This window comes from Lolium rigidum, chromosome 4 (assembly GCF_022539505.1).
Source record: "Lolium rigidum isolate FL_2022 chromosome 4, APGP_CSIRO_Lrig_0.1, whole genome shotgun sequence".
NCBI classification, from domain to species: Eukaryota; Viridiplantae; Streptophyta; class Magnoliopsida; order Poales; family Poaceae; genus Lolium; species Lolium rigidum.
The window spans coordinates 216218166-216232206 of NC_061511.1; the positions used below are offsets into that span (position 1 = coordinate 216218166).

The 14041-nt window shown below is 44.4% G+C and overlaps 3 protein-coding genes across 3 annotated transcripts; 2 read left to right on the top strand and 1 right to left on the bottom strand.

Moving 5' to 3' along the window:
- The first annotated feature begins 661 nt into the window (after positions 1 to 661).
- On the top strand, positions 662 to 3065 carry LOC124648255. The gene is made up of 4 exons (XM_047188046.1): positions 662 to 736; positions 1216 to 1570; positions 1981 to 2108; positions 2586 to 3065. The coding sequence occupies exons 1-4, from the start codon at positions 662 to 664 to the stop codon at positions 3018 to 3020; spliced, it is 993 nt and encodes a 330-aa protein (XP_047044002.1). The 3' UTR covers positions 3021 to 3065.
- A 515-nt stretch (positions 3066 to 3580) lies between these two features.
- On the top strand, positions 3581 to 5629 carry LOC124648256 (pentatricopeptide repeat-containing protein At5g39680-like). The gene has a single exon (XM_047188048.1). The coding sequence runs from the start codon at positions 3581 to 3583 to the stop codon at positions 5627 to 5629; it is 2049 nt and encodes a 682-aa protein (XP_047044004.1).
- Positions 5630 to 11775: 6146 nt separating this feature from the next.
- LOC124649478 lies at positions 11776 to 13253 on the bottom strand. The gene is made up of 3 exons (XM_047189102.1): positions 12803 to 13253; positions 12579 to 12722; positions 11776 to 12459 (listed from the first exon to the last, which is right to left on the bottom strand). The coding sequence occupies exons 1-3, from the start codon at positions 13229 to 13231 to the stop codon at positions 12133 to 12135; spliced, it is 900 nt and encodes a 299-aa protein (XP_047045058.1). The 5' UTR covers positions 13232 to 13253; the 3' UTR covers positions 11776 to 12132.
- Positions 13254 to 14041: the final 788 nt, after the last annotated feature.

Sequence of the window (14041 nt, forward strand, 5' to 3'; positions counted from 1 at the left end):
CGCAGCCGGCGAGCACCGTCGACGACGAGGAGGACACAAGTTCCTCCGACACGTCGAATGACACCGCCTTTTTGGAAGAGGTGACGAGTAGGAAGCGCCACCATGAGGACGACGAGACGGGGCCATCAAAGAAGAAGTAGTTTAAATTTTTATATATAATTTGTTTATATTTTTTTCGAATTTTTTATATGTAATTTGTTTATGTTGCACCGCTTTAATATTAGTACGCCGTTACCTACACATTTTTTCTATCTATTAAAATAAAAATACAATATTTTATAGTTTTAGAAGAGACGTTTTCAAACACGACACGAAAGAAACACGTCTCTAAACGATAAATCCAGCATTGTTAGGGGATCGTTTTAGGAGACGCGGCTGGACACGCTGTTAAAAGCGCAGCGTGCCAGCGTGCCACATGCCAACGCTACCTGCCTGCCGGCCGCCTTCATCATTTTCTTATCTTTAAGCCTGTTTCTTTAATTCCGAGTAGTATTATATTCCCTCGCCTCCTCGAGTTGCCGTCTACTTCCCCTCGGGTCCTCCTCCCCGGGGATCCTCCTCGCCCACACCGAGGCGCCTCGCCTCGCCTCCAGATCTCCGGCCGGCGACGCGCGGTCCCACTCCGGCGCCATTCGGCCGCCGGGGCGAGCACCCCGCGGAGATGCGGCGGGCAGCGGCGCTCCTCCTCCTCCTCCTCCTCGCCTTCTCGGTCGCCGCCGTCGTAGTAGCAGCAGAGGTCAGGGTTCCCTCTCTCGCCTTACTTCAACCTCTTAGTTAGCCGCTCGGAGGAGCGTCGCATCCCCTGGATCGCGTGCTGCGGTGTTTTCTCTGACTACGCACGATCTGCTCACCTGGAGGCTCTGTTTCTGTGAAGGAGAGAACGCACAGACCTCGATTTAGAAGTTGCCTATATATCCAGGCATATATGTTCGGGGTGTGAGGTATCAACGTTGTGTTACCTCTGATGATATAGTTCTGCCTCAGTACGCAATACTAGATCAAATTGTGTCAATGAGCAAATCTGCACTGAATTAAATTTCGCCAAGCACTTACATGCAAAATTAATTCCAGACAATTAAAGCACCACACTAGTGATGCACTGAAGCACTTGCCTTTTCTACTAACTTACTTTCAAATAGGAGTAGTTAAAGTCAGCAGTCACGAAACCAGCGGCGATGTTTATTTCTCTGACACCTTGCTTCCTTTGGAATCCAGGATATCACTGATATCCTACCAGCAGGAGGAAACAACGGTAGCGCTGTAGAGGATCCAGGTCTTGGCAAAACAGGGCAGAATGGTGAGACAAATCCTGACGCAGAGCGCAAAGCGCACGAGGAGGGCGGACTCGATAGCGCCGTTGCTGGCAACAATAACACGGATACTTCCGTAGAAGGGGCTAGCGCAGGAAGCGATGATCCGGTACAGAAGCCCAGCGACAGAGATGAGAATACAACAGCAACAGCATCCTCGACGGACTTTTCGCAGGATCCTCTTGTCAGCGGGTGCGATCCGTCCCATAGATGTCTCATTGGAAAGCACAAGTTCATCGCCTGCTTGAAAGTTTCCGGAGGTGATTTTCTAGAATCTCTTTATCCTCTCCTGTTGAGTAGTGCTTTGATGTTATATGCTTGCTTCTATCATGCATATATATACCTGTAGATCAAAAATTGTTTTTGTCGTTGAAGGTTTGCCATCGTCTTATGGTGGTTAAACTATTATCATTAATTAGCAATCAATAAACAAAGGTTGACAGTTATACTTACTAAATCACCTTGGAAGATAGAACTGTTGGGCAGATTGGGTCCCTGTAGAACTTAAGAATTTAACTTTACCTCAAGAACACTTTCCTATTATTTGTTCTGAAATCGCAAACGTTTCTTCATTGTGAGCTGTCTGAAAGCCATGTTCTCATCTTAGTTCATTCAAGCCCTTTCCACATTTTACATATAAGTAACTTGTTACAGTTGAACTTGAAACTAGATTCATCAGCTCTATCCCTCTTGATGGACAACAAAGGCGTACACCCGCTTGATGTTAGCATAACGGCTCCAGATTACGTCACCATAGCTGAATATACAGTTCATGTTGAAGCGAACGGTCATAATGAGGTATAACAATGTGCACCATGATTTATCTTCGAATATGTGGATGGTTTTTATGGCTTAAAATTTTCCATGTGGACTGTCCCAGTATTTTTCTTTTGCACAGAGTATTTTAGAATAAAATGCCTTTTCTTTTCCTGTTAGCCGTGGAAGTTTGTCCAGCAAGCTTATGATTGTCTTATTGCACTGTCCCACGACCATGGCTGCACATTTTGATTTATTTGTCTGTTGTTACAAAATTTGATCATGAGTTTTATATCACACATTAATTGCAGTATATTATCTGTATCTCGATTTACATAAATGCATAGCTCTACTTTTGTAGTATTCTTCTAATGCTTGTTACCATTGTCTATCTTGGTTGGCAAAATGTTAACACTGCCATCTTACTCATATCAACTTTAGATCTGGACATTTGGCATTCTGTTCAGTGTTTTCTCCTGAGTTTGTACTGATCTTATGTTATTCTATAAATGAAATCAGACACAGGTGAGTGTTTCTGTCAGTGACACTATGAATGACATGGCGATAGTTCTCAAAGTCGCAGAAGAAACCTGTAGAATCAATCTTGACACCGCAGTCACAAGAAACAGGGGTCGTGCAATACCAATGAGGCTAACTTCAACCTACATGCTGGTGCCTGCATTTGTTCTCCTTGGACTGGTGGGATTATGCGTCAAACTCCGGAAGTCGAGTAAGCCAGATGGTGCACCAGCGTACCAGAAGCTCGATGCACCAGAGCTGCCAGTTTCCATCAGAGGGAAGAAAGAAGCTGATCATGCTGACAAGTGGGATGACAACTGGGGAGATGACTGGGATGACGAGGAGGCGCCATCGACACCGTCAAACTCGATGCCTAACTTATCATCGAAAGGTCTGGCTTCAAGGAAATCGACCAAGGATGGCTGGAAAGATTAGCTGCCAAATGGATAATTAGATCAATGGATCATTGATTAGATAGTAGCAATGCTTACGTTGTTTTCTTCTTTTGGATGAGGAATTTTGAGGTTAGTAGGCTACGAGAGAATGTAACACTGATACCGCTAGAACCATGAATGATACTGTGCTAGTATAAGTTGTTAATGGATGATTGCAATGCTTTGTATCACAGTTTTGGACTTGTTGGAAGAAACAAATTTTCAGGGGGTTTAGAAGTACAAAAGAATATAAAGATGTGCAAAAATATAAATGAAATGCGTTATATGATCTTTTGTTAGAAGACCATCTAAGTTTTTTTAATTGTATCCATGGATTGTATCTGCATCTTTTTTTTTTTTTTTTTTTTTGAGGAAACGATTGTATCTGCATCTGCCGTCTCATCTGTCGAAGTTGGCCTTTTATGGCCCGTCCAGTTAAAATTGGTCTAGGCCCCATACATATACCTTAGATGGGCCGACCATCGGTACCTTAGTATAAGTCCAGGGTGTTCGTCGTAGTATTTTGTCATTTTCTATTCGTTACACTTTGCTCCATCCCCCATGACTAGCCCCGGCGGCGCCGCTCTGCTGCGGCACGCAGCCGTCGCCGTGCTCCGCACAGCGGAGGCCGCCGGCAAGGTTTCCGCAGGCATGGCAATCCACGCGCGGATGGTTAGATCCACCCATTTCGACGTCATCCTGCACAACCACCTCATCTCCTTCTATGTCAAGTGCGGCCGCCTCGGCCTTGCCCACCAGCTGTTCGACGCAATGCCCTTGCGGAACCCGGCCTCCGGGAACCTCCTCATGTCCGGCTACGCTTCCTCTGGCCGCCACATGGATGCTCTTGCTCTGCTCAGGGCGGCCGACTTCGGCCTGAACGAGTACGTTCTCTCGACCGCCGTGTCTGCGACGGCCCATGTCCGGAGCTATGGCATGGGGAGGCAGTGCCACTGCCATGCTATCAAGTCTGGGCTGTCGGACCACCCCTACGTCTGCAATGCGGTTCTGCATATGTACTGCCAGTGCGCGCATGTGGAGGATGCAGTTAAGGTGTTCGAGAGCGTATCCGGTTTCAACGCGTTCGCGTTCAACTCGATGATAAATGGGTTTCTTGACAAGGGGAAGTTTGACGCTTCGGTCAGGATTGTGAGAAGCATGGTTGGAGAAGTTGAGCAGTGGGATCATGTGTCGTATGTCGCAGTTCTTGGGCATTGTGCTAGCACCAAGGAGTTGCTGCTTGGCCGTCAAGTGCATGCCCAAGCGTTGAAGAGGAGGCTCGAGCTGAATGTGTATGTTGGCAGCGCGCTGGTTGATATGTATGGGAAGTGTGACTGTGCCTGTGATGCTCATTCTGCGTTCGAGGTTTTGCCGGAAAAGAATGTTGTTTCTTGGACAGCTGTTATGACTGCCTATACCCAAAACGAGCTGTTTGAAGAGGCGTTGCAGTTGTTCTTAGACTTGGAAATGGAAGGTGTCCGGCCAAATGAGTTCACTTATGCTGTGGCTCTCAACAGTTGTGCTGGTCTTGCAGCCTTGAAAAATGGCAATGCAATTAGTGCCTCTGCTATGAAAACTGGGCATTGGGGTGCTCTATCTGTCTGTAATGCCCTCATTAATATGTACTCCAAAAGTGGCAGCATCCAGGATGCATGGAGAGTCTTCCTTTCTATGCCATGCCGTGACGTGGTCTCTTGGAATTCCATCATAATAGGCTATGCTCATCATGGTCTTGCTAGAGAAGCCATGTGCGTATTTCATTATATGTTGGGTGCTGAAGAATCCCCATCTTATGTCACCTTTGTTGGGGTGCTGTCAGCTTGTGCTCAGCTGGGTCTTGTAGACGAAGGATTGTACTACTTGAATACTATGATGAAGGAAATGGGAATAAAACCTGGAAAAGAGCATTACACTTGTATGGTTGGTTTGCTGTGCAGAGCTGGGCGACTAGATGAGGCGGAACAATTCATATTGAGTAATTATATCGGGGCAGACGTTGTTGCATGGAGATCACTTTTAGGTTCCTGCCAGGTATATAAAAACTATGGTCTTGGTCATCGAGTAGCAGAGCAGATCCTTCAGTTGAAGCCCAGTGATGTAGGAACCTATGTTTTGCTTTCTAACATGTATGCAAAAGCAAACCGATGGGATGGTGTTGTCAAGGTGCGGAAGCTGATGAGAGAGAGGGGTGTTAGAAAAGAGCCTGGTGTTAGTTGGATTCAAGTAGGAAGTGAGGTCCATGTTTTCACATCAGAGGACAAGAATCACCAATGGATAAACCAGATCACCACAAAACTCAAAGACTTGATAGATCAGATTAAAGTGATTGGATATGTTCCAAATTTTGGGGTTGTCCTACATGATGTTGAGGATGAACAAAAGGAGGAGCACCTTATGTATCACAGCGAGAAAATGGCTCTTGCATTTGGCCTTATTCACAGTCCCGAAGGAGCAACTATCCGTATAATGAAAAATCTTAGGATATGTGATGATTGCCATGTTGCTATCAAACTCATATCACTTGTGACAGCAAGAAGAATAGTTGTAAGGGATGCCGTTCGCTTTCATTGTATAGAAGATGGAGTATGCTCATGTGATGACTATTGGTGATCCATATCTTGGTTATCAAAAGCTGGTAACAAAGCTACTTGAATCGGCTCCAGATCACACGTGATGCTATGGACATCAACATGGGTATGTCGTCTTACTATAATTTGTAGATGTATGAAGGATTTTCATAACTGAAAAACTCTTTTTGCCTGACTAAATAGAGCTTATGAGGAATTCACCTGTAAATATGTGAGTGCTACCGTAGCAACAATGTCTCTGTTCACTATCTTTGATCAAGTAATGGATCAGACATACTGTATATAACATTTAGTTTACAAACATATACCAAAAAAGTTCAGAAGTAACAGTTTTTCCACACTTAATGTTAATTGAATGATGAAGTTCGTCAATAGATGTGTCTGGCTAGATTTATATTCCAACGAATTCATAGAGCTGTTCAAGAGGTCAATTTGTTTTTGCAAATAATGTTCTTCCTTAACTTGGCTGCAAAATATGCTTGCAATTTGGATCTGTGATCTCAAAACTTGGGGGCAGCAACTCATTTGTTGCATGATCCACCACAGGTAAGGTCTGTTTCCCTATTATTAGAAGTTATCGTCTACGGTTAAGTAAGCAATCACAAGGATGCCTGCTCATGTATACATTTTGTGCACAGTTTGTTGCTTCTACATGTAGTTTTTCAGCAGAAACTGGCCTTTTATCCGTGAAGGTTTTCCAGCAAGCATGATGTTTATAGTGTTTTTATCTTGATTTGTATGCATGCTGACTGCTTCGCTGCAGTAATTTCTTACTTTTTGAAAGCTTTCCATGTTGCTTCTGTGCTAGAAATGTAGATTGTGTTGATCTGAATGCATTGTTGCACTTTCATGGGAACAAAGTAAAGTGTTGCGCGTAATCTATTTTTTTGTCAGATTGATCCTAGCATGCTGATGTTCAGCAATCCTCCAGATTACATATATTTTATGCTGCATCAAATATTCAGATCTTGATTTATTTTGCGCGCGTAATCTCTTTTGAGTTATTTTGCTGCTGCTGAGCATGGTTATGTTAACTGAATGGTGTTCATCTTGACAAGAGATTTACATCTCAGGTCACTTGCTCGCTACTCCTCTGCTCTCTCCTTCCGTGCCGCTCAGGTCTACCTGGCAGTTGCCACAAAGACGCTGGAGGCCGCACTGGTGAAAGAGCAAGACCTTGTCTTGGATGCCGGCCCCACCGGGAAGGTCGGCTCCCGGACTGTTAGGTATTCTGATCTGGCTCTGCTCGCGACTGACAGCTAGCAATTACATCTATTGCTGTGTTGACGCAAAATCAGAAGCAAGCTGTCTTTATCATGGAATTTTTTGTGTTAGCAAACTGTCTTTATCTTCACTTGATTGGGTAACTAAATTGAAGTGGTTAATATTAGTTTCCTGACTTGATTTGATCTTAGTAGAAACCTTAGGTTCGTGAAAAAAGTTCAAAGTTCACTTGAGTAAAGTTAAGTCTGTCAGGTTACACCCGGTTATGCTTTGTTGGTTTTAGCTTGACTCGTATGTTCTTGTTGGAGCTGAATTGCCAATTGATATGTGTGAACACTGCATATGTTTGCATATTGTCTCAGTACAGTTACAAAAGCTCATTAACGACAAAGTAAGCAAAACAAGCGGTGTTTCCTCTGACCTATGCTGCTTGATTAGTGCAGGACACTACCAGTGTACAGAGCAGACTCCGCATCTGATTACCTTGAGCTGATCCTTAGCAAGGATAAACTCTTGGTCTTTTAGCTTGCCAGATTGTGCTTAGTATGTGCTTGATACCATATTCTTGATAGCGGTGGTTTTTTATGCATAGGGATGTTGCGAGTTATGTACGCATATGTATGAAACCATTTTTTTTTGCAGGGATATGAAACCATATATCAGAAATGCACATTTGAACCCATGTGCATATGCTCCTGTCACCGTAAAAATTATTAAAGTGTCAAAAATTCCGAACACAAATTTGGCGAACACATATCGACATTCTATGTGCACACGCCAAGTTTCGTGAGTAATCGAGCTAATTTGTCTCCTGTGTAAAAAAGATAAAGAAATGTCTTACGAAAAACCTTTTCTTAGCACTAAATTTTGTCTTTTTTACATATGACACCAAAGATATCAGTTTTTCGTGAAACGACTTTAGGAGGATTTTTTTTAACATTTTGAAATCGGTTTAAAATGCATTTCGAAAATCAGGAACATATTCACCTGGGTGCAAAAACGACATGTCCACCATATATTATATTGAGTAAGATATCACAAATAATCAATCATCCAAAAGTGTATATTTGGTTGATGCAGAAGAAAATTGGATAGTATTATGAAAGCAAGAAACTAAACTACACTTTTACGTGACCATTTTTTATTTATTTCAACATCTTATTGATTTTTTTGCTCAAAGTTAAATTTGTGTCCTTCCTTAAGACAAGTCTCAGTGTTGCTGCTGCGTTGGCTGTGGACTCATGTGCAGTTATAGGCCCTGCCATTGGCTTCGACTACTTCATCCTTTCACCTCTGTCCTCACTGCCGTGCAACAGCAGCGAGCGGTGGCCTTCCTCTACATCCAAGGTTTAGGTGAGTTTCTGCTTCTCCTCTTCTGTCCTCTAGGTGCTCTGTGATACCATGGATATGGAGCCATGGTTGTTCTGTGCTCCGTCCACTGAGAGCCGATGATATCCTAATTGCTAGTGATGGTATACTTTCTAGGATTTGGTTGTAAGTTTGTAACACAGATGAGTACTGCTTTGGTTACTTCTATGTGATATAGGAGGGGTTCGATTTAATTGCTAGTGGTATGCTGATCGTCTGTGTGTATATCACTGTGCTGCTGGTGAGTTTTATAATTTGCTACTGTCAGTAATGTTCTCTGATCTGGTATTTCCCTTGATAGAAATTGATTATCTTTGCATGGTTGATCATTTAGTATCCATGCATGCCCAGTGCATGCCTAAACCCTCAGTTTGTTTTTAAATAATCCTCAGATGATTGAGCTCATATGTTAAGACGTATGTCTGATTTAGTTAGTTGAAATATTGAGATGTGAGACTCAAATTTGCCAATGCTTGCTTGCTGCTGGTTGTTTCTGATTCTTACATATACAAGATAAGTTTTTCGTTGCTACATGCTTTTAGCTTACATGGTTGCCTTGAAATGTGAACAGGGTGATGTGTTGATTCTGAATGATGGAGATCACCACCTGCACCTGCACCTGCACCTGCAACTGATGGAACCAGAAGAGGCTGATCATCTCCACCTGTGTGCCAAGGAGTGCTGAAGTTAGCGAGCGAAGATTAGGTGGGTTCCTGGTTCCTCCTTTAAACAGGGAGATGCAAATGAAATCTGCGTGTGGGCTTAATTGGTTGACATTAGTATATGTCGACCATAAACCGGGTTTTTATCTAGTATGGGCTTCATCTCGAGCTTGAGTTCTTACTTAAAAGGGCACTTTTGGTTATGCTTCTAGGAGCTGATCTGGGCTAGATCAATGTTAGTTGCTTTTTCGTGATTCAACAAACACAGTGCTGCCGTTTATAGATCAATTATGTTGCCTTATTGAACAGCTGGCAAGTGAAGTTTAGATGAGTTTCTATGCGAACACGTGGCTTTTCCATGCCTATTCAGTTTTTTTCCTTTTTTGATTTTTTTAATACTTGGAACAATGTTTCCATTGCGAGAGACTATGGTCCACCAGACCTTAAAGGCCACCGTATACGGGGCAGACCGGTGGTGACGCCGGCGGAGGGGTTGGAAACCCTAGCTGTAGAAGGGTTCACCTTCTTTTTCTCGTCCCGTATGTACCGGTTCGAAAAATGGGACTCTGCAACTACGTTAACTAAACAATGTAGAATGTACACGGTGAAAGGACTCGCAAATACAGCTAAACTAGCTTTCTAGAAAAGCTTATACTACTATTTCAGAACGGAGGTAATAACTCATCGGTTTGGTTTGGCTGCTCTGGACCGACAGTGTACATGCAGATATTGCCTTGCTACCAGCTTAATTATTCAGCCGGCCAGTCCACCCAGGTAATGGATGGGTCGTGGGGATCATCCTCCGGCTGACAGCAGCGCCGGAGAAAGGAACGGTCGAGTGTAGGAGGGCACACCACCGTGTGCACGTCTTAGCGCAGCAGAAGACTGCCGCCGCGTCCACCAGGCGCGCCAGGACCTCGCGGACCACGTCTTCTGGGAGCGTCACCGCGGCCGCTTCCATCTTTACGATCCCTAGCTACAAAGCAAAATAAATGATTTTGATGAATAAAATGAGATGTTAGGGTGCAAGCAAAAAATTAAACAAAGAAAGAGAACGTACTTCTAAAATAAGGGGGAATAGCGCCATGGGTAGCATAAAGCAGAAGGCTATTTTTGCAAATAGAAGAAACAGACCATTATGGAGGAACACAAAGATAAGTCTGCTATATTTACGAATATACAGCAGCCATGGCATCAAGCAAAGAATATGCATATTTGAGTATCCCATCTCCCACAAACTTTTCAATGAAACAATTGGATTCAAATGCAAGGTTCGGAAAAAAAAAAAGAATTGGATTCAAACACAAAACAGCAGAGAAAGTTTACTGTTGCAGCAACATTCTGTTCAAAACCAAATAAAAATGGTTGTTAGAAAATCTGGAACGCATCACTAGAAACTATGTGAGTGGAATAACTTGAGAACAATTACGTGTCTGGGGTAGGATTCATCGGTATCAACCAATAATCCCGGCACCATGAAAATAGGTTCTCTATAATGATCCATAAGAAATCTTGCTGACCAAAGGGAAAATAACAAACTTGTTGTCATGTATAGCATAATAAGAAAAAAATGTTAGCAGGGGTGAAGGAACAATGTGATGTTGAAAGATAACTTTAATCCATGGATCTTTGATGTATTTTGTCAATAAGCATATGAAATGTTCCAAGCTTTAGTCACTTAGCAATGTCTCTGTAAAACACCACTTGTGCAGAAAATTAAATGTGATTTTCCTTCATTCCTACTGGTGCAGCAAAGTTAACTAACAGTCTAACACCTGTGTAGCTAATGTTGCATGCCAAAAATACAGTGGAGATAATATGGTAAAGATATTTTAAAATAAACACAAAATAGAGATAGACTACAATAATAAAAGGTAGCATCTCTGCGCCCACATGACATGCAAGTAAATCTCTGCCCAGGGAATCTTGAGCTCGAAAATAAATCAAAACACATAAGAACCAGGTCTTTTTGATTTACAAAATACAGTGAATCAGGGTAGGGAATAAGCACAAACTACTCTGCAGGCACTGAAATCCATGCAAACATGTAGACAAAATAAGCATACGACTGCTCTATTGAATACAGATTTGTTGTATCCAAATAGAAGTACCACTGATTGACATGATTCCTTAATCTTACAACAAGATATGGACTAGTATAGTGATACGAATATGGATCCTCAACAATTTCCCATAATTTTTGTTCATAATTTGACTACTCTGTTGATCTCCCTGCACTTGTCAGGTTCATGTGCAAGGCTCAACCCAGATTGCCAATGCATTCAGTTCCTATACAAATTAGCTGACTCAAAAAATTAAAAATCGAGTAAAGAAATTGCATGCTATGGCTGACTCTAAATTTAGCAACTACATCTTGACCATGACAATAATGTGTGCCTCACAATTCATAGCATAAGAGCAATTTCGATCTACAAAATACCATGCTGATAAAAGGACCAAGCCCCCTTTGGAATACTTCGAATTCCAGGATTCTTGTCCTAATTAAACTCACAGGATTGATGCAAGACTTGAGATGCCATAGCATATGAGACAACATGCAAACCCTAGAATGTTAGTTTTCTGTTCTCTGGAACAGAAACTACTCATCGTTGTTTACAGAAGACCCCAGAGCACAAATGGTAGGGGGCTAGCATTTAAAACCAACTGGTCAAAGATGCTACACGTCATAATTATGATGTCCTTAGCGCCTGGTGAAATAATCAAATTAGCTTCCATATAGAGATATGAATTTCACAACCGAAGAACAATATAAACCATAAACAGCTGCCATAAATGTTGCCTATGCATACCTATGCAAATGAATCAGAATGCACACAACTGCACAATCTGAAAGCACCAAAAATCTTCTGCCAAATGGAAATAATTATCCGTGTAACAGATAGAGAGGTTCATATGACAATACACGGAACATGAATTAGCTCAGACATCACTAATTCTCACCAGCATAATCTGATCTGTTTAGCAAAAAATAATTGGCAGATCATAGCTAGCTAAGGAAATCACATGGAACACAAGTACAGTGGTCCGTAATTGCTAGAAAAAAAAGATAATTGCAACATGCTCATACTTGTGCATACCAATAATTGTACTACAATACTTAAGCTAATCATGCTAGTAGAACACAGAGGTGGGACGAATCTTCAAACCCTGTAAATAAATCTCAAACGGTGGCTTTCATGCACATAGTGCAGCAACATGGTAGTTAGCAAAAGGGTCCCAAAGAGAAAATTCAGAACCTCTCTTGAAGCTCTTAATGTAACCTCCACTCTTGATCAGAACCAGGACAGCCAGTGACCAGAACTGAGCAGGCTTCACTGGCCAGTTGGATGGACCCTAGGCTCTCCAATTTGGAATGCACCTCTTCCATCGAAGTGAAACTAGTGGCCAACTGAATCACCACCTCCTCCAGCACAAATGCGGTCTCAAAGAAAAATTTGAGGAATGCCAGCTCACTTCGACCGCCTTGGAAGTCATAGAAATCGAGCCGTTTGATGCTCCAGTGGATGCATTCAATGGCACCAGAATCATACCAGAAGTTTAGGTTGAGCTTGCCAGTGGATTGATCAGTTTTCCCGGACTGAAAATGGAATCAAGTAAAATGCACATGGAGTTCATTAGCTATTGATCGCAATTAGAAATGTGATGCTATTACATTATGGTGTAAACAAATGCCAAGAGAAGCGTTGGTGGATTCACCCTGATGTGGAGCGCCGTAACATTTGGAAAACATCTGAGGACACTAGGGATCATCTTGAGATCGTTGCGGACTCCGAAATGGACTTCCATACCCAGGAATGTTACAGTTGGTACCATGGTGCTTGGGCTGACCCTTGTCCTAGCCTGCATTTGCAGGTCACAGTGCAACCAATTAAGGCAAGAAAGATCATATGTAGGATTGAGAAGAATGAAAGAGCAGTCACCTTGATGACGGTGTTGCCGAGCTCTAGTACATGATTTCTTGGATGCAAAGATCCCAACAGCTGAAGCTTGGGGGCATGGCCAATCTTGATCTTGGAGCAGTTGCCACCAGGGATCCAAGCTTCCGAATGGATGAGCTGCTCAAGTCTTGGGGCGTGCACCACAAAGATTTCTTGAACGAAGCACCCGAGGAGCCGCACGAACTGGAGGCTTTGGCTAACAAGGCGGAGGTGAAACTTTAATAGATTGCCCTGGATACAGAGATTCTCCAGCACAGGGCTCCTGTCGAGGATGAAGTCCAAATCCCTGCCCTCCATGAGGACGGTGCAGAGCTCCAGCTCACGGAGGTTCGGGAAACAAGTGGCGGAAGGGAGGCCGACCGTGGAGGGGAACTTCCAGAGGGCGAGGTAGAGACGGGTGAGGGTGGCCATGCCTAAGAAGGTGGCGGGGAGAGCGAAGTCGAGCGGCCAGCGGCGGTTGACGAGGACGAGTTCCTGGATGCCCTTGTCGGCGAGGTGCTCGACACAGTGCTTGAGCAGGCCATGCAACTCCACCGTGCAGCTGTTGGTGAGGTGGACGCAACGGATTGGCCCCGGGTGCGCGGCGACGACGCTGGACAGAATGGAGGTGTCCGGGAAGAGGTCGGCGTCGACGAGGACGAGCGGGGCGGAGCGCCAGAGCCCACGCCAACGGCGGGAGAGGACAACCGTGCGCGCAGCGTCCTTGACGGGGAGGCGGGACACGATGGCGCCGAGGAGCGCGTCGGGGAGACGGCTGACGCGGTCGGCTGCGTCGTCCGGCGGGAGGGCGAAGAAGCGAGCGGCGGGGGAGACGGGCGGGTCGAGGAAGGCGTAGTTGGGCGTGCTGAACAAGCGGGAGAAGAGGAAGAGCACTTCCGCCTTGTCCGGGTGGTTGTTCAGCAAGTCCGCCACCAACGCCGTCACCGGCGCGAGCGGCCCTAGGGTGTCAATGGACGACGCTGCCGCCCGCCGGAAGAGGCCTTCTACATCGCCCGGGACAAGGCCTTGGCGCCGGAACTCGGCCGCGATTTCGGAATCTGCAGGAACGGGCAACAGCCTGCTGTCCATCGCCGCCGCCGGAAGCGCCGCCGTGGGGAATGAGCGGCGCGTGTTGTCCGTGGAGTGGAGAAGAAGCCAAGGTGGGCCTAAATCTTCGAAATCGGTCGCTCGTAGCCTACTGATATCTCTACAAAATAGTGTGCGGCCCAACAAATGCTGAGT

Coding starts and splice junctions, on each gene's coding strand:
- LOC124648255 (XM_047188046.1), top strand. CDS start 662: ATGCGGCGGGCAGCGGCGCTCCTCCTCCTCCTCCTCCTCGCCTTCTCG. Junction 1,571..1,980: donor CTGCTTGAAAGTTTCCGGAG/GTGATTTTCTAG, acceptor ACTTGAAACTAG/ATTCATCAGCTCTATCCCTC. Junction 2,109..2,585: donor AAGCGAACGGTCATAATGAG/GTATAACAATGT, acceptor AAATGAAATCAG/ACACAGGTGAGTGTTTCTGT.
- LOC124648256 (XM_047188048.1), top strand. CDS start 3,581: ATGACTAGCCCCGGCGGCGCCGCTCTGCTGCGGCACGCAGCCGTCGCC.
- LOC124649478 (XM_047189102.1), bottom strand. CDS start 13,231: ATGGCCACCCTCACCCGTCTCTACCTCGCCCTCTGGAAGTTCCCCTCC. Junction 12,723..12,802: donor TCGGCAACACCGTCATCAAG/GTGACTGCTCTT, acceptor CTGCAAATGCAG/GCTAGGACAAGGGTCAGCCC. Junction 12,460..12,578: donor TTACGGCGCTCCACATCAGG/GTGAATCCACCA, acceptor TTCCATTTTCAG/TCCGGGAAAACTGATCAATC.